Genomic DNA, 21,028 nt, shown 5'->3' with positions numbered 1-21,028 from the left:
CAAATGTAACATTAACGCGACAAAGCAATACTATAATATAAAAAATACATTATTATTTAAATATTGCTAACAAATAAAAATTTAGATTATTTATAATAAATATTGCAATAATTAAATAAATATGAAATATAGTTTATGACATCAGTATTTTATCTTAATAATAATATAATTAGTTCATTAACCTAACTAATGTTTCATAACTGTATATTGTCATAATTTCTGATAAAATAATATCACTTTTATGATGATTTTAATTTTTAGTATAATTTTTATTAAAAATATGTAATTTTGATATACTGTATTATCATAATTTAAATAAAAATAAATAAATAATTGTCAAAATAATGCATTATTGCAAATATCAAAAATAATATTTCATAGTATTTACAACTTTTATTATTCAATGTAATTCTAAAAACTGTATTTTTATTACATTTGCCAAAATCAAACAAAAATTATTATAGTATCCTGGTACTTTGATCAGTGTATTTCTACAATATTTAGTATATAAAGCATTTTACAATAAAATTGATTTTATTAAACATTTTTATACAGACTATTATTACTTAAACACATAAACTGTATTAATAACTAATGGCTCTAATGATGAAAACTATTATTGTTGTAATGGCTGTGCTATTGGTGTCGACCGTAATGAGCAATAATTTGCCGCCGTTTAAACAGGAGCTCAATGAACAACAATTCCTATCGTTTATTAATGGGACGACATGTTATAATGGACAGKCAGCTCATCAAAATGATGGTCAGACCAACTATGTTGGCAGATGGTGTGTATGGGGATGTGTTAAGGGTGTCTGTGCTCAGAGATGCTCCGATTAATCACTGTTTATACAGTAAACTGTATTTATATCATCATAATATAATATGCAGTAATTTATTATTTTTAAATAATTAATTAATTATATCCAAATTATAAAGTTAATAATTATTACAGCTAATAATATGAATAAATTATTATAATTAGTTTTTAAAATGTTTATTATATTTCATAATACTTATAACTGATTTATTGTTATTGTAAATTAAATTGTAATAATGCAGTTATATTAAAAATAAAAATATCGTTATTACAATACTAAAAATAAAATTTTAATAAATTAATAATTTAATATTTCGTTTAATAAAATTAATTTGTTTACTTAATTGTTAAATTTGATTTATGATGCAAACATCTGCTATGTTTATATTAAAATTGTTATTTATTAAAATGATTTGACAAAATCTTTAATAATACAGATTAATACAATAGTATTATTGTTATTGTTATTTATTATTATTATAAATCATAGAATATGTTTAATGCATTTTTATTTTTATATGATTAATCTAAAAATGTTTTATAATAAATATTATTAATTATTATATCAATTATTAATGTTTTAGTATAATTTACGCAACAAATATTTTTGATATACAGTTATTAATAATATCATTATATAATAGATTTATAATACAGTATATTAATTTAGATTTAGATGATAGACAATATAGATGATTAATAGTACAATATTAAAGTAACGGTAATTGTTTTATGTTATATAGAAAAATAAAAATATATAATTTATTGTATAAAAAATATATATATATATACACTAAATATCTATTAAACAATATGATTGTACACCAGTATTGTGAAAAATAATTATTTTTATAATTTTGTTATTATTTTTCAATATGCTCTAAATATAATATCACTTTCTTATTCAATATCTGTAATAATAATAAATTAAAAAATATGCTAAAACTTGAGATTCATGAGCTAAAAGTGTTTGACTCACTGGACAGTCCTATTGACAAATACCAATGCAGTTCCAGTGATGTCACACCAAAAGTGGAAAATTATCTGAAAAAAGTTGATTTTAATCATCAAAAACGGCCAACACTTCTACAGTTACATCAAAATTCTGTTAAATCCAATAATGTAATAAATTATTAAATATAATAATTAAATATAATTTATTATTATTTTTTAATGCTGTTTAAAAGATTGATGACACGAAAAGTTTGAAAAATACTGGTCTTAAAAGTAAAAATTTTATTCACATAAATGACACTGATAAATTTGGATACTTTACAATGGTCTATGTAAGATAATTTGTTATTTTATTTTTGTTGTTGTCAAATATTATTTATAATAATGTTGTTGTTATATAACTTATTAACAAAAATTTATTTTATATTAAATCAATTGCTAAACTAAAAGATACCAACATTTATGAACTTATTGGGTGGTACTCTCTACTTACGGATGGGCATAATGGCCGGACAGGCGGGCATAAGTTAGTTTGATTTTAATTTATATATAAAATATTTTATTAATTTTAATAATTGATAGTTTTGTTTTTTATAACTTAAAAATAAAGTTTTAAGTATAGTACAAATACTAATGGGTACAGTTATATTAGTTGGTACAGTACTATCACTTTCAGCCCTTTGTACTAATGGACAGATAGGTTGCGGTGGTTTCTATTACTTGATTTCCCGAAATTTGGGACCAGAAATCGGGGCCGTATTTGGAATCATCTATTTTATAACAAATGTAGTACTAGTTTCACAAAGTTTAAGTGGTATTTGTACTGAAATTCAATATATTTTTCAGGTGTAGTTATACTAAATTTAATAATAATATATAAAATTAAAAACATATTCATAATTTTATATAATTTTTAGGCATTTGATACTGGATTAGCTGAATACCCATCAGGTATTAATGATATGAGGATCGTTGGATTAATATGTTTAGCAATTACTGCTATCATACCGTTTATTAGTCTGGAATTGGAGGCAAAAGTAAGCTATTATTTTAATATATAAAATAAACTAWATTTATATCATATATCATATGAAAAATTTGAAAAATATGTGCAACTCATAATAATAATATCATAATTATTTTATATATTATTAGACTCAATGGATTTTATTTATAATAACTGTTCTCTCGCTTTTGGACTTCTTTGTGGGCACATTCCTACCGACCACTCCTTATCAAAAAGTTAACGGTTTTATCGGATTTAATGCCAAAATAAGTTTTACTAATCTATTGCCGCAATGGAATGGTTACCACTTTTTAAGTATATTTGGTATATATATGTCTGCACTTTGCGGTGATTTCACAGGAGTCACAATGTCGTCGAGTCTTAAAAATCGTAATTATATTACTTTATTAAATAATTTGTATTTTTTTCRTTATCTAAATGCATATTAAACTCTATAGCTAAGGTGGCCATACCTAAGGGTTCACTATTAGCAGTGTTTTCCGCACAGTTTATATATATTATTCAAATCATATTGTTTGCCTGCGCTGGCAATCGATACGCAACTGGAAAACTATCTGACTATCCATACGGTAACTACACGTGCGATATACAACAGAACTGTGAAAGTGGTATCAGTAAAAATCAGTTTATGATGTCTATAATGTCTGCACTGACTTTAGTGGACAATAAGCTACACAATATTGAGCCTATATATGTAGCCGGACTGTTAGCACAGGGAATGTCATCATCCCTGTGCTCTTTTATAACAGCACCCAGAATATTACAGGTAATTGTAGTTAAACAAAAATAAAGTCTTATTTATGATTTATGTAATTATAGTCATTAGGATTTGATAATCTATTGCCTGGTATTGGCTGGTTCTCTAAGCCTTACGGCCCACACGCCGATCCCCGTCGAGGATATGGTCTAACATTTTTGATGACACTTATATTTATAGCTATTTCCAATTATGATATTTTAAGTACAATCGCCACTATCTGTTACCTACTGTCGTGGGCTCTCATAAATCTATGTTGTTTTCATTGTGATTACGTGCGGACAGTCAATTGGCGGCCGTCCTTCAAATACTATAACAAATGGTTCAGTTTGTTTACATCTATTTTTTGTACGGCACTTATGTTTGCCATTTCCTGGTATATTACTTTAGTCATAATKGGCTTCTGTTGTATTTGTTTTGGTGTTGTACTCTATTATAGAAAAGGTATGTTTCATTTTTTTTTAATTTATACAATTAAAATTTTATTTTTATTTTTTTGAATTAAGAGGTCAATTGGGGACAAACATCAAATGCACAGTTATTTAAAACAGTTGTTCAATTAGCGCATCGATTGAATAATATTAGTGATAATGTAAAAAATTATAAGCCATCCATATTATTATTATCAAGTTTATCAAAAAAACATATGAATCTCATAACAATTGCTAATCATATTACTCGACACAATGGTATGTTAATTGTTGGAAATATAATGAGAACCGATAGCTTATATGAAGATCAACTAAAATTGAATCAATTGTGGACTAATTGTTTTAAATGTAATAATATTAAATGTTTTTATAAATTAATTAAGGCTCATAACTTTAGCATCGGTTCAGATATGCTAATACAGGTATGAATAACATTAATAATTATTAACTAAATGAAATAATATCTTTAATTTTATATTTAAACTTTTAGTGCTGTGGTATCGGTAATACATTAAGTCCTAATATAGTAATGATTGGGTTCAGAGATTTGTGGCAACAGTTATCCAKTGATGAGATTGAAGACTATTTTAATATTATTCAGTAAATAAAAAAATTATTTCTATTTTTCATATAAATTAATAAATATTTATATAAAATCTTTAATTTCAGTAATACATTTGAATTGAATAAATCATTAATTATTTATCGTAACTGTGAAAGTAATAAATTAATAGTCAATAATAATCATAATAAAAGTAACTTTAATAATAAAGTAAACGATAATAATTGTGTTAATAATATAAATATAGTCAAAGGCATGAAAATTGACAAAATTATAAACTCGCAAACTCTAAGCAAATGCACAGTTAGATTATTTGATAGCTTTAACTACAAGACAACTATCAAAAGTAATCAAACCTTACCTCTTATTGACGTCTATTGGCTCTATGATGACGGAGGACTCACATTACTTGTGTCATACATACTGTCCCAAAGAAAAAAGTGGAAACATTGTAAACTAAGAGTGTTTGTTGTGGTCGACAAACAATCGGATAACTATGAGTTAAATAATAAAAGGTATTCATTAAATTAAATTTTTTAAATTAATTTTTAGTAACGAAAATATAAAACTTAAAAAGCATTAATTCAAACATTTGATATTATCTATACATAGTTTGGTTAAATTAATTAAATTGTTTAGAATAGATTGTCATGAGATTACTGTCCTTAAGTTAGATAACAACAAAACAATGAGGTATAAAGTTATTAATTTTGATTATAATGTTAATAATAATAATAAAATAATAATAATAATAATAATTACAGTCCAGATGATTGGTTGCAATTGACTAATAGTCAACATATATTAACAATAAGTAATTTAAATACTAGACATAAGATATTGGAAAGTCTGGCCAAACATAAAACACAGGTATACCGTACTTATTGTTAATTATATATTATTTATTTTTACTAAAAATTGATTTTCAATGTTAGACAATCAAATATCTACAATTAAGAGATCTATTTGTTGAAAATTCACAAAATTCAACATTGATTGTTATGTTAGTTTAGTTAATTAATTATTATAATAATAAAAAATACTGTAAATTATACAATAACTATTAATATATAATATATTCAAAATTTAGGACTTTAGAGATCCCTAAAAAGGATTGTCTAAATGCTTATGTATTCATGTATTGGTTGGATATGTTGTCCACAGAAATGCCAGATATTTTGTTCATTCGCGGCAATCAAACAAATGTTTTAACATTTCTTACCGATTAATATTGTTATTTATACGGTATATATTGATAATATAAACATCCAGTATATATATATATTTCATTCAAATAGTTATTTGTAAGTTTTTATATTTACTAACTCATCAAATAATAATTTTATAATAATATTTCGGGAAAAGCGGCCACTGGTTATGTTCGGTGGACATACTGTACTAAGTATAAGATATAAACGTTAAACCGACAAAATAGTTATTTTAGTTATAAATCAAGACATTACTAATAAGAGATAAGTTACTTCTCAAAACATATAATATGTATTTCAATTTAAGTATTGAATAAAATAGAAAAATTAAAAGTAATTATTATTGGATTAAATATTCTAATATATATTATATATCACAAGTAATTCAAAAATAACATAATTTTTAACAAATTGAATACAAAAAAAAATTAATTAAAACAAATCAAACAGTTGTTTATCAGACATATTTAATCGCATTTACATTTCAATCTTAAAAATCCGGAACAATGACCACCAGTTTTACCATTACGACAGCATTTTCTACGACAGGCACTCTTATCAGGACATCTGATGCCCAAAAACGAACCGTCCAAACCACACGACGAATCGGTCCATGAATTAGTACACAAACAATTGGACGACAGATACAACTTAACGGGCAATAAATTAATACTAACGCCTCCGACGTCGCTGTCGAGACCCAAATGTCTGTTACAAAATCCGGTCACAAATCCACGCGAACAGCAATAACGGTCACAATTAACCATTTCTGCATCAGTCGATCGACCGATTTTTGTAAAACATTTGACCGGTTCTGACCAGTGGCCACACACGTTGTTAATCAATGTTTTGTTGACCTTCTGGTACGCAGATAAGGCATGAAATTTTAGCCAACGTTCCTTATTTTCTTCACCCATCTATTAACAACAATAATTTAGTATTAATAATAAGGTTATTAATAATATTTCTCTATTATATACTGTATTTTCAAATAATTATAATCTGTAAATATTTGTTCAATAATAATGATATTTATTATTTAACATTATTATATAATTAATAATACCCGAGTTGTGGGTCCGGAAAAATCAGCAGAAATGAAACCTATAGAAAATTTCAATTTCAYATAACATATCATTATACCAGTATTATCAAATTAAATAATAAATACTATACCTATATAGAGAATGCATAGATAAATGACTAACAATTTCATTGTTAAAATGTATGTAATGTTTTACACATAAATTTTAAATAAATTTAATTTTAACGAAAATTATTACTGTTAAACAAACCAATATATAGTGTAAGATAACATTAATTTATTTACATAAAATTACAAACAATTATATATTAAACTTATATATCATATGATATATTAGACTAGATAATTTTTTTTGTTAAATTATTCAAGTTTTTATAAATAAATTTAAATAATTTTATGTAATGTTTGTGTTTTATTATCTTATAAATACCTATACAGCAGTAATCGGATAATTGATTTATATAATAAATTATTGATGTTTAGATTATTAATGAATACATGTTATTATTAATAATAAAAATTATTTTTGAATATTTAAATATTTCATCATTAATAAAAGTTGTTAATGTCTAAAAAAATTGTTATTCAATTAATTTATAAAATAACAGTATTTATCAAATAGTATTATTAGTACAATAAAATTTTAATATGCATATTAAATTTATTTATCAATTAAAAAATAATTTGTCTATTATATTATAAATTTACATGAAATAATAATTATTATTTTATCGTTATATTATGATTTTTTTGATAACTTTTAATTTATAAATAATATTTAAACTTATAGTTTACAAATTGACAAAAAATTTATGATTTAATTAGCAATAAATACTTTAATTTATACTATTATGAATAGGCCTGCCAACCGTCCGGTTTTTAACCGAAATGTCCGGTTTTAAGATTATCAAAATGATGTCCGGTTAGTCTACAAAACCGGACATTGAAATGCCCGGTTTTAATCTTTTCAAAAATATTTATTATAATTAAGTAACTTTAAACTAAAATTATTTTTATTTAGTTTTTAGTAAGAGTACAATTTATATTCATATTTTGTAGACATAATAGTAAATAAAATGTTAAAATATTCAACAAAAATTTTTAATGTGATTCAAAACGTTGTTTTAAAAATACAGTATAAACATTAGATTTGTGTTTACTTTGTGACAAAAACAATGGCATCAAAATCTAATTCACCCGAACGTAAAAAAACTAAGAGATGGACTAAGTTTAAAGACAATTGGTTATTAAATGATGATTTCAAAGAGTGGTTAGATAAAGGAAAAGATGAATTCAGTGCTAAGTGTAAGATATCTCCAATATTTATCACAATCAAACACGACGGTATCAACGCATTAAAGGCACACAAAAACACCGGAAAACATAAATCTAATGAAATATCTTTGAAAATGAGTGCAACAATGTCTGCATTTGTAACAAAAAAGTCGTCTAAAGACAGAAGATGTGGCTATAAGTGAACTTTGTTTGACATATCATTGTGTAAGACATCATTTAAGTTATGTTTCAATGGATTGTAACAACAAATTACTCAGAGTTATTTTGTGATTCAAAAATAAGTCAAACATTACAATGTGGTCGTACAAAAATGGAAAGTATTGCCAAAAAAATACTATATCCATTATAAATAGAAAAACATTTATTATCATTAAAATCAAAAATAAATTCAATTTCTAGTGACGCCTCTAATAAAGGCAATGTAAAGTTATATCCAATAGGTATACAGTACTTTGATCAGAAAATTGGAATTATTAAATGTGTCAGATTTTTATGAAGATCCAGATGAAACATCTGATGCCATATTCTGCAAAATTAAAAATTGTTTGCTAGAGAAAAATTTGGATATTAATAACATCATTGCATATTCTGGTGATAATGCGAGTGTCAACTACGGTAAACATCACTCAGTATATGAAAGTTTAAAAAATTTAAACCAATTTATTATTAAAGCAAATTGTAATAATCATGTTTTACATAATACAGTAAAGTATTCAATGATAAAATTACGTATTGATGTGGAAAATCTTGTATTAAAGATATATTCACATTTCTCCACATCTGCAAAACGAGTTAAATCACTTAAAACTTGTTATGACTTTTGTGATATAATTTTGAACAAATGAGACGTCATGTACCAACTCGTTGGCTAAGTTTGCTACCAGCAATAGACCGATTGATTGATAATATATTACCATTAAAAAACTATTTTGTTGCAATAGGTACTGATAATTGTCCTCAAGTTATTAGTGATTTTGTTTGGTGTGACATTTATTGTGATATAACAATACCTGAACTTTATTTGCATTTTACGTCACATTTTATGTCTATTTTCCAAAATTCAATTATGTTATTAGAAAAAGACTCAACAAATGCTACAAATTTATACGATATAATGATAACATTAAAAACTCAATTAAGCAATCGAATGGATATGAAATTTTTTGGATCAATTGTTAATCAAAATTTAAACAAATTGAATGAAAATGAAATAAATATTTTTAATAATAATGCAATTGATGTATATAAGCGATCATTAAATTATTTAGAATCACATTTTGATTTTAATAATTCTTCTTATAAACTTTTTAAGTTACTAAATCTTAATAATAATTTGATTTACGAGAATTTAATTGATATAACAAATCTGTTAGATATTGAAATTAATAGAGATCACTTATTTGATGAAACAAATTTATTTAATAATTATTTAAATAATGATACCTTAAATTCATTTACATCAATAGAAAAATATTGTAAAATTTTAACTAATAATAATATGGTTAATTTAACAAAAATTATCGAAACCGTAATGGCGATACCAGTTGGAAACGATTTTGTAGAACGTGTATTCAGTCACCTCTCTCGTATTTGGACAGTTGATAGAAATTGCATGACAATTGAATTAATTAAATCGGAAATATGTATAAAAAACAATTTTGAATTTGATTGTATATCATTTAAAACATATGTTAAAAATAATCAAAAATTGCTAAACTCTGTAAAAAGCCAATCAAAATATGATTTTAAATAAAATTTGTCCGGTTTTTTTCCGGTTTTAAAAAATAATTTTCCGGTTTTTGGTAAATAGGGGTTGGCAGGCCTAATTATGAATATTATTTATATATTTTATTTATAAATTTAGATATTGTTATGCCAATAATTGTGATACTAATAGTTAATAATGTAAATATTATGCTATACACACACTCACATGCATTTTTAAAATATATATATTAAGATATTAATTATTTACTAATTATAAATTTATTGCTTATAATTAAGCAAAATTTATTTGCTATTAAATATTAATCAATCTAATTGAATATTTAAAAGCAATATTATAAATTTGTTCAAATAAAAAAATAATAAAACAATTTATCAATAAAATAGCAAAATAATAAAATACTGTTTCCATATCATAAATAACGAGATCGTTATAATCTTTTTTCTTTATAAAAAAATCAGACACTTGTTTATCCGGTAATAAAATAAAGTTGTTTAACATATTGATAATCATTTCCAGATAGTAATTGCCCTTGATCAATCTATCACGTTGTATTATATAAGTGTCAAACATACGTCTAGATCTATATAGAAATATTATTATTATTATTTTATAAATTATAAAATCAATTGCTAATATATATATAATATTAAATAATTTACATTTTGTAAGTTTCATTACTATAGTTAAATCCAGGTCCATAGCACATGGATGATATAAGTGCTAATACATATGGTTCTCCTAATGCAAATACTCCCAATCGTGGTATAAATGGTACTAGTACATCTATCCAATCCATATCCTGGATAAATACTAAACTTTGTAGGAATTTTAATCTAATAGACTCAGGCTCATTTAACATTTCAATAAGTTTTCCATAAATTTCATTTCCCATTACTATAGTTTTATTATTCATTAATTTRTCAAATTTATCGCGAAATCCGTAAGTATTATCAAATTTTTCATAGAAAAACTTTTCTTTCCAAACATAATATTTAAAGTAATCCGTATAAACTGTAATTTTTTCATCTAAAAGGTCGTCAATGTTTTTGACATGGGTCACATTTCTATATAAATTATAATAAATAATTAGTAAATGATTAGTATTTAATTATTTAATAAATCAAATTTTTCTAACAAAACTTACTTATTAATCATATTTGTCAACTGATCGTTTCGTATAATTTCAACAATGGGTACCATAAGTGTTAACCATAGCAAGTAAAGCCAATTATAATTACCCAAATCATCGCCCAATTCAATCAATGGTTTAATATAAATCCAAATCCATTTAAACAATGATTTGATTGTGAATTCATTTTTATACATTTCAATCAATATAAGTACGATAAATGATATGAGTATTGCGTACCAAACATCAACTGATAGTGCTTTCCAAATGTCTAAAATTGGTGGCAATTCTTTATCAACTTTCCAGCTCAGGTAGTTTACATAATTGGTCATATAGATAGGTGATACACATTTGAATTGACTGTCCCTGTATTTCCACATGGTCCAATTGTAATCGTGTGGCGTACGATCCACACTAGTTATGATACCATCTTTTACTAATCCGTTTTCATATTCATGATTACAAGTATCAACATAAAGATGAAGTCTATAATGTTTGGGAAAAAACATTTTTTTTATATAAATATAATTATTTTAAAAACAATATTACTATTAATAAATTTATTTTCAAACAAAAAACATATATTATTATACGTATGATTAGTTTGTTTGCCTAATTGCAATAATATCGGTGCTATAACAGAGTTAAAGTATCCAGCACTTTCATCTTTTACTTCAAAATATTTTCTCTATAGTAAACAAATTATAAAAATAATAAATTTGTAATCATTTAAAAAATAAATTAATAATAAACAGTCAAATACAATATATATATATTAATATATATTTTTTCAGAAACTAAATATTTATAATACATTATCGTTTTCTGTATACAAATAAAATCTATTTGCAAACTTAGGCCACAAATGTTTTTTCCACTTAAGATTACATCCAATATAACTCATGTTAACTCCGTYGACATATTTACGCCAAAAACCATTGAGTGAATGTCTTTCAATGTATTGATAAACATTTCCGTAATCTTTTAACATAGACCTAAAGCCTAACCAATTCATTTTGTAATTTAAKTATCAAATTAATTATCTAAATAAATATTATAACTTTTTTWAAGTTTCAAACTTAGTTAAAATTATATAAAAATCCAATAATATCAGTTAACACTATTATTATTATTATKATATTAGTATAGCTTTAATATTTAACTCAATTTGTGTATACTTTTATAAGTTTTTGAAAATATGTTTTAATATACAAAATAAGTTAAATATATGGTACAAAAAATATGTTGACATTAAAAAAACTAATTAGATCTATACACCCATAATTTATTCTAAATATCTATTTAATATAAATTTATTTTATTTATTTATATTGATTATGCATTCAATATAATTTTTTTAATATTGGATATAATATATTTATTTAAAAAACTAGTTTATAATAAAAATTCGTTATATTAGTAACGCCAATTGTAAATTAAATTATTTCATAAAAATTAAAATGTATGATATATTAATATTATTATAAAATCTTTAACAAAATTAATTAAATAAATTTTTTAAACTAAAATATTTACCAGATTTGAAGTTTAATTTTTTGAATGTTTATGTTTTWAAATATCAATTAATTTAAAAATATAAGCATTAAAAAATGGGTTGAAAAAGTTGGTTTATTTTATTTATATTTTTATATGAAAGAATGTAATGTTTAAAAAGTATATATATTATATATTATATAAAAATAAGCAAATCTATTATTTAAAGCATATTTTAATTAATAAAAATTTAAATTTAATAAAATATTGATGTTCTAATACAATATAATTGATACAGTAATTATGTCAAATAAATATCAAATATTTTGACACAATTTTAATCAAAAACAATAATTTAATATTTATAATAAAATTATTAAAAAAATATCATTTAAAACAATAATACTTGTAATTATGTTTTTAGCCGTTAGTTTATTTGCATACCAGAGCACAATGTCTTTTATAGCAAACCCGTACACATTTTCTGGGCATAACTRCATCGTCGCCAACACTTTCTCGAGGTTCGCCCGACTGTCCATTTGACCTACAGGTCAGACCGTCCATTATTGTTACAAACTGTTGTATATTGAGTCGCAGTTCAGCACTGCATACGTTGCCCACCAATACCAGTGCCATCAATGTAACGATTGATATGAGTTTGAGACTCATAATTAATATATTATAAACTACAGTAATTATTTGATATTTACTATAATTAGTAATTATAACAATATTAATATAAAAGTATAAATTATTTTCACTAAATTAGTTATAAAAAWTTTTWAACATGTTTTTATATTGATAATTAATTGATTAAAAATTAAGATATAAAAACGATATAACCTTAAATAGATATGAAATTATTTTTAGAAATTAATAGTATATTTTTGTCGCTTTTAACCAAATATGATAAATTACCATTTTTAGTAATATTAAATATATAATATATTATTGTTATGAAATATAGTCATATATCCTTTTTAGTAAAATAATATTATTTTTAAAAATAATGATTACAATTCAATATTTGTAATTAGGGTTTTTATTTAATATTTTATCTAAAAATTGTCAAGGTAAATTATACATTATTTACAGATAATATAAATGACTTTACTTATGAAACTACTTTAGCTATTATGACAAATAAAATAATTGAAGATATTTGAAGCATAAAATTAGTTTAATTGTATATTAATTATCATAATACTTGAAATAATAAGTTTTTAATATTTATAATTATTGATTGATTTTATGCTATAATTGTTAAACCAGTTATTATTACATTTATCAATGGTTTTCATTATTTCTTTGGTTTCATCCGATGAAAGTGTATCGTCATTATTGTTGTCATTGTTGTCCACAATAATGCTGTTATCACTGCAGACACTATCGGTATCCGAGTTTTGGTCAATCAATTGGTCAGTTATTTCCGATACTTTGGCATAATTATGATCACATTGTCGGACATCAGCTTTATTTTGTTGATCGCAATACTCAATAATATCATTGATTTCATCAGTGGTTAACAATTTTTTATACACWATCTTATTAAATAAAGTTWTGTTCATTATTGYAGTCAATTTATATAAAATATACAGTTTATAAAAGTTAAAAATTTATTTTTGTAATACAGTATAATATTTGAACAATTTATTGATTATTGTTCASTATTTATATAGAAATGCCAATCATTTTATCTAAAGTTTTTATTTGCTTATCTAAGATTAATTTTGTTTGTAATTTTGTGATAAAATAATTTTAAAGTTTATTTACATTTTATTTAAAGTTAAAGTTTGTTTAAAGTTTATTACTGTTATTATTAGGGCCGATTCACATATTTCGTTGGCACTTTTTAAGAAATCTAGACCCCTCCATCCCCTATGTTCGCAATTGATCTCATGTAGTCATATAAAAAAATTACGTTTGCATGTCCCTAACCTCTAACCCCCCCCCCCACCACCACAAGAAATAAAATATCTAAATACGAACGTTCTTAAAGTCTCTACCCCTCCCCCTCGTTCGCAAAAGTTTGCTTTGGCCAACCCCCTCCCCTCAAGTGCAAACGTAATATATGAACTACCACTTATCGATTATTTAGTTTTAATTTAATACATAAAGTATACACTAATTATATATTTGTTATAATTTATTCTGATTTGGTTATCATATAAAATATTTATATTATTATAAATCTAATGCTAATAACTTGTTTTTAATAAAAATAATGCATATCTCAGAAAAATAGATTTACAGTAATTTCAATTTATAASTTATAGCATAATATTGTACTAAATTTATATATCAAATACTGAGATAATAACTAATTTCACATGTTTTTCAATTTAATACATTTTCAAACATTGAATATAATTAGATAAATATTAGATGTRTGTTAAACAAAAAGCAAATGCAAATCACACTGTGTTTACTCTCAAATTAAACTCAAAAATACTTTATACACTGACAATGGATTCAATATATAAATAAGATTTTTATTTAAAACATTTATAGTAAAAAACACTTATAATATAAATAATTTATAAACRTTAATACTAAATGAGTTTTGTTTCTATATTTTCAGTAAATAGAAATTTAAATTAAGGTAAAAATATGTATCAATTATATTATGCTAAATAACACCTATTTTACTAATATTTGTTGGTAAATAAATAAATAAAATTTTATCTATTGTTTTAAATATTATGCAAAATGCAATATTAAGCACTAAATTAAAGTTATTATTTTTTCTGTAATGTAATTGTTATCTAAGATTTATTATAAATTTAAGTAATCAAATATTTTGAACAAAAATAAAGTCAAAGAGACTGTTGACATGACAATAATTTATATATTATTTTTAAATGTTATAAAAACACATGTTAAATAATTAATTGATTAAAGTTAAACTTATATACAATAAGTGTTTTAATTAAAATTAATTATTAAACTATTTTTATCTAAAATAAGTCTAAAAGTTTTGTTCTATTCTAATAATTATTTTTATAAATATATATAAATTAACATAAAAGCTAAAAATAAATAGAATAAAACCTAAAACTATTATATAAATGTCAAATTTTGGTATAAATATAAAATATTTTTTTATAATATGCTAGTCAATTTTGATTATATTTAATAATAAAAATTAAATTTATTAAATTATAAATAATTTTGAAATAATTTTTTTCATTTTAAAATATTGTATTTTGTATTATTATTAAGAAACATTTTTAATAATTAATAATATCTTATTATAAACAGCTGTATAATTAATAATTATTTTGATATATTTTATAAATGCTGGAAATTGAAAAAAATATTCCGAGAAAATACTATGAAAATAATATTATTGTCAAAAGATATATATTGTATTTATTAAATATTTAACTATAGTTTATAAATTATTATGACAATATACGTATTAATATATGTAATTAATTAAAAATAACATACAAATATAATTTTATGTCATCTATTTTTATWATACTTTTTAAAAGTACTTTAAGTACTAATAATAATTTATAACAAAATATTTTGTTTAATCAAATAAGATACACAAAAAATCAATTAATTATTAAAAATTRATTAATTGTTAGTTAATTTTTTAAAACAATAAAATATATTTTATTACGTAAATTATYAGTCAATAATCATGTGGACAAAGATTTTTGTTGTGTATATAAACGGCATTCAGTTTTCATTTCAAATCACAACTCAACTGATCTAACAATTCAATTGAGAAATAGCCYTAAACTAACTGATCCTAACMATGAGATTAGCAATCATTTTATTTTTGTGCGGATGGGTAGCCGCTAATGACTGTAAGTATCGATTTGTTTAATAATAATCTATTTTTCTAATYAAATATAAAKYTCATTAWTWTTTACTAATTTTGAATTTTATTTTATACATMRATTAGCTAATAATTTTGGCAATCAATTGCACGATAAAGTGACCGGTTTTCTCGGAAATCTTTCTAATCGGTTGCAAAATGGCGAACACCAGCTCTTAGATAATCTGGAAAATGCCGCCAATAATATCAATAAACACTTCGAAAAGGCAGTCATTGAGGATAAAAAAAMWCTTGAAAATCTCTACAAACAGATCCAACAGAAAATTCAGGAGTTAAAGAAACGACTCCATCCCGAAGATAATACCGATGCCATCAATACCCGAGTGGCCAGARGTTTGTTTAGCAATGTTGGCGATAGAACTCACGATCTGTTGCGCAAAGCAGAAGAAAAAKCACTGGAATTGTTGAAGAAARAAGACAAACRACTCAAACAACAAATTGAAAAGTCTTCCGGAGAACAGAAGGAGATTCTTCAAAGAACCGAAAATTTCATTAAACAAAAGATCAATGAATTGGAGAATCTTTTGAATCGCAACGGAACCGAAGCCAACGCCAGAGTGACCCGCAGTTTGATTAGCAGTGTTGGAGATAAAGCTCGCGATTGGGTGCGCAAAATGGAGGAAAAAGCATTGGAACTGTTGAAAGCAGAAGACATACAACTGAAAAAAGAAATTGAAAAGTCTTCTGGAAAACAGAAAGAGATTCTCGAAAATGCCGATAAAATTGTTAAACAAAAGATCAATGAATTGGAGAATCTTTTGAATCGCAACGGAACCGAAGCCAACGCCAGAGTGACYCGCAGTTTGTTTAGYGATATTGAAGATAAAGCTCGCGATTGGAAGCGCRAAGCAGAAGAAAAAGCATTGGAACTGTTGAAGGAAAAAGACCAACAACTCAAAGAACAAATTGAAAAGTCTTCCGGAGAAMAGAARGAAATTCTTCAAAGAGCCGAAGRTTTCGTTAAACAACAGATTCAAAAATTGGAAAATCTTCTGAAWCGCAACGGAACCGATGCCAACACAAGAGTGACCCGCAAWATATTTGATGACTTCAWAAATGGTGCAAATAATTTGTTAGATAACATTMAGMATCGTTTCCAAGAAGCACCAGAAAAAATARCAGCCGATATCGATGGCGTCAAAAATCTGATTCAAAACAAAGTACAACAGATGACCGAGAATTTGAAAAAAGCCGTTAAGRATGGCAGTCAAGAGGCACAAGAACTGCATAAAAAGTTAACAGACTTTCTGAACAACAAAATASAAGAATTGGAACAAAAMGAAAGTGAATTGCAAAAGAAAATCCAAGAATCAGAACCCGAAGTGAAAGAAAAATTGAACAAAATTTTTGATAAACTCGAGAAAGAAGTTCAAGAATTGAAGAAACAATTGAATRAACTGACGGGAGTCAAGGCATAAGTTATTGTTATTAATACACATATAATAATAATATGATTTATATCTATTCAAAATGTTTTMTCTTTTAACTCTCTCCTCAAAATGTTATCCTTTTTATAAAATGTTAAATTTTTTAAATAACTTTTAATGTATATTTTTAAATCTTCAAAATTAATAAAATGCATAATCAAAAAATAATAATTTGTCTATTTGTTTTTGGATATAAATATAATCCATRTAATAATATAAATAACATATTTTATAAACAACTACATGTATAATATATTAAGAATTTTTTATAAATTATAATAATAGTTATAATATTTTTGTTTAATTTAATCATCAATTCATACAATATTCAGTTGACTGTTAAAAAATCAATCAATGTTTTTATCAATGAAGTGAAATTAAATTCATAACACTTTACTTAAGTTAAGGTCAATGAAATATTGTTGATTTATAGGGTGTGAGCCCAGAGTCTAGACTTAATGTTAAAACTATATGCAGAATATTTAGTTTTTCTTAAATCAGCATGATCAGATACAATATATAATAACTTTTTTTAAATATAAATATTTTAAAAATATTATTTATAAATAAATTAAAYAAACTAATATTTTTTAATTTTCTTTGAATCAGTAAATAATATTTTTTTAAATATATTAATATTATATTATTTTACATAACAAATGCAATGTGTGTGCACTTGAGAAATATAAGTCAATTTAATTGATTAGTTTAAGTTTATTAATTCACTGTTATTTACTGAGAGAAAGTAAAATTAAATGTAATCTAAAAAAATGATTGTTAATATTTATATTTATTATTAAAGCTATAAATTGTTAATTAATGATTGTATTTACTTCATATTTGCCAATTAATTGTTTTAGAAAACAATTTAAACATTTCTATAACATAGAAATTGTTATAAAATATTTATATATTAATTATGTTATTCAAACAACATTTCCAACAATTTATCATATTATTGACAATATTAATGTGTATGTTTATATGAAAATAAATTTCACCTTAAAATTAATAGTAATTTATTATTTTTTTCAAAATTAATATACAGATGCTTATGGTTTACCGATACATCAAAATCTATGCGATGATTGGATTGCCTACAAAAAGGACAAGTGCTATAAAGTTATATCAATGAGTGCTACTGTCAATGAGGCGGTAACAAAATGCACCCAGGAGCACCTGGACGCTACATTGATAACTATAGATTCACATGAGGAACAAGCGTTTGCAATGAATTTTCTTCAACATTACACTAACATATCGGACAGAGTTTGGACAGGTATAACAACGGTAATGGCTCAGAGATACAATAACTGGGGTGACGGTAGTCCTTATAGTTTCAATTGGTACGACTATGGTATGCGCGTACAGGTGTCCATTAGTGCCAACAATTTTGGTAAATGGTTTGAGGAGAACGTCTTGCGGCGAGCACTGGTWGTATGCGAACGACGCCAGGAATGGACACCAAAACTTTTAAGTACAGCACTGGATAGTATGCACCGGGAGATGACAGTACAACAACACTTGTTAGACATACTGCTAAAACATTTGAATRTTGATAATCCTGTAAATGATTTGTCACTAAAAGATACAMTTGACGATTATAACAAATTTAAGCATGATCAYCCATTGTATGAAAACATACCAATTGGGTTTGTCTACACACAACTGCCCAATCAAAGTGAACCACACCAATTGTGGCCTGGTAGTCTATGGACAGATATTACCGATGAATATGCTGGATTGTTTTTTAGAGCACAGGGAGGTGAGTCGGAAACGTTTGGCAAAATACAATACTCCAATCAGTCGACATGGAAAACGTTTGTACCCATATTGAAATTGGATAATACTGGTCATAATATGCGTGTACATAGGGATCAATTTTTTACACCCGATGGTATACCACGTAATGGTGTTAAATATCTTAACAATGTTGTTGTTCTAACAAATAAGGGTGAAAACCGACCCATCAATACRGCCATCAAATTGTGGAAACGTATTCAATAATTATTTGTAAAATTTACAAAATTTATTTATTTAAAATCATTTTATTTTGTTTATCATATTATACAGTGTACACAATAAAAATATATATAATTTGCTAATTAATTATTAATACAAAATTATATTTAGAAAATCATTAATAAAAAAAATAATTAGACTATTTTTAGTTTTGAATTAATTATGATAGATAGGGATATAAATAATAAAAATTGTATTCATTAATATTTTATAAAAAAATATGAAATTAAGTTTTGTATTTTTTTATTTAAATGTATTTTTTAAAACTAAACTATGTTAATTTTTTTGATAAAATCATTTAACCGCATTTAAAAATACAAATACCRTGATAGCAGATACACGCCATTTGACGGCACAATTGGACTGACTGTTTGTTTGTGATAACTGTCCATTATAACAGGTCATGTCCACTAATTATATGATTAAGATTATAATGATTGACAATAAAGTAAATAAATATGTTTTTATTGAWTTWTATTTGAAATATATATAAGCATAAAATGATATAAGTGAGCAATAATGCAATAAAACATTTTTATTAAAAATTACATTTATTTTAATATTTATATTAAATAATTACAAAAATTTCATTCCCCATTACTGTATTATAGTTTAATTATTCGTTAATTTATAAAATTTATCGCAAAATCCATAAGTATTATCAAAATTTTCATAAAAAAAACTACTTTCCAAACATAATATTTAAAAAAATCTGTATAAACACTAACTATTTCATCTAAAAAGTTATTTGGAAAGCACTATCAATTGATGTTTTGTAAGCAATATTGATAYCATTTATCGTATTTGTATTGATTGAAATGCATAAAAATTAATTCACAATTTAATCAATTTAATTTATATCCAAAAGCAAATAAACAAATTATTTTCCTTTAATTATGCATTTTATTAATTTTGAAGATAAAAATTATAAACTAAAAGTTATATTTAAAATTAAACATTTTATAAAAAGGATAACCTTTTGAGAAAAGATTTAAAAGAGAAAACATTTTGAATAGATATAAAGGATATTATTATTATATGTGTATTAATATCAATAACTTATGCCTTGATTTCAGATCATTTAATGACTGGCGTTGGCATCGATTCCGTTGGGTTTCAGAACATTCGACAATTCATTGATCTTTTGTTCAAAGATTTTAATAGCATTTTCGAGAATCACTTTTTGATTTCCCGAAGACTTTGACATTTGTTCTTTCAGTTGTTTGTCATCTTTCTTCAACTGTTCCAATAGTTGTTCTTCCAGTTGGCGAACC

At 23.9% G+C, this 21,028-nt stretch overlaps 3 protein-coding genes across 3 annotated transcripts; 2 read left to right on the top strand and 1 right to left on the bottom strand.

Moving 5' to 3' along the window:
* Nucleotides 1-1,756: 1,756 nt before the first annotated feature.
* Nucleotides 1,757-3,754, top strand: LOC128963302 (bumetanide-sensitive sodium-(potassium)-chloride cotransporter-like). Its single transcript, XM_054309807.1, has 9 exons — nucleotides 1,757-1,942; nucleotides 2,008-2,106; nucleotides 2,225-2,300; nucleotides 2,385-2,620; nucleotides 2,692-2,811; nucleotides 2,930-3,170; nucleotides 3,239-3,567; nucleotides 3,621-3,667; nucleotides 3,739-3,754. The coding sequence occupies exons 1-9, from the start codon at nucleotides 1,757-1,759 to the stop codon at nucleotides 3,752-3,754; spliced, it is 1,350 nt and encodes a 449-aa protein (XP_054165782.1).
* Nucleotides 3,755-6,226: 2,472 nt separating this feature from the next.
* Nucleotides 6,227-6,990, bottom strand: LOC128963301 (uncharacterized). Its single transcript, XM_054309806.1, has 3 exons — nucleotides 6,936-6,990; nucleotides 6,826-6,863; nucleotides 6,227-6,676 (listed from the first exon to the last, which is right to left on the bottom strand). The coding sequence occupies exons 1-3, from the start codon at nucleotides 6,973-6,975 to the stop codon at nucleotides 6,227-6,229; spliced, it is 528 nt and encodes a 175-aa protein (XP_054165781.1). The 5' UTR covers nucleotides 6,976-6,990.
* Nucleotides 6,991-16,162: 9,172 nt separating this feature from the next.
* LOC128963120 (uncharacterized) lies at nucleotides 16,163-17,894 on the top strand. The gene is made up of 2 exons (XM_054309597.1): nucleotides 16,163-16,273; nucleotides 16,372-17,894. The coding sequence occupies exons 1-2, from the start codon at nucleotides 16,222-16,224 to the stop codon at nucleotides 17,721-17,723; spliced, it is 1,404 nt and encodes a 467-aa protein (XP_054165572.1). The 5' UTR covers nucleotides 16,163-16,221; the 3' UTR covers nucleotides 17,724-17,894.
* Nucleotides 17,895-21,028: the final 3,134 nt, after the last annotated feature.

This window comes from Oppia nitens, unplaced genomic scaffold (assembly GCF_028296485.1).
Source record: "Oppia nitens isolate AA-2021 unplaced genomic scaffold, nextdenovo-longstitch-racon4-pilon3 scaffold7_pilon_pilon_pilon, whole genome shotgun sequence".
Classification (NCBI taxonomy): Eukaryota; Metazoa; Arthropoda; class Arachnida; order Sarcoptiformes; family Oppiidae; genus Oppia; species Oppia nitens.
Note: the sequence above shows the minus strand (reverse complement) of the source record. Positions and strands in the feature narration are given on the sequence as shown.

Bases quoted from the DNA above. Each gene is read 5' to 3' on its own strand.
- LOC128963301 (XM_054309806.1), bottom strand. From the start codon at position 6,975: ATGAAATTGTTAGTCATTTATCTATGCATTCTCTATATAG. The intron at 6,864-6,935 runs GTATAGTATTTA...AATTTTCTATAG, and splicing joins TCTATGCATTCTCTATATAG to GTTTCATTTCTGCTGATTTT. The intron at 6,677-6,825 runs GTATTATTAATT...TGTTGTTAATAG, and splicing joins TTTCCGGACCCACAACTCGG to ATGGGTGAAGAAAATAAGGA.
- LOC128963302 (XM_054309807.1), top strand. From the start codon at position 1,757: ATGCTAAAACTTGAGATTCATGAGCTAAAAGTGTTTGACTCACTGGAC. The intron at 2,621-2,691 runs GTGTAGTTATAC...TATAATTTTTAG, and splicing joins AAATTCAATATATTTTTCAG to GCATTTGATACTGGATTAGC. The intron at 3,171-3,238 runs GTAATTATATTA...TAAACTCTATAG, and splicing joins GTCGTCGAGTCTTAAAAATC to CTAAGGTGGCCATACCTAAG.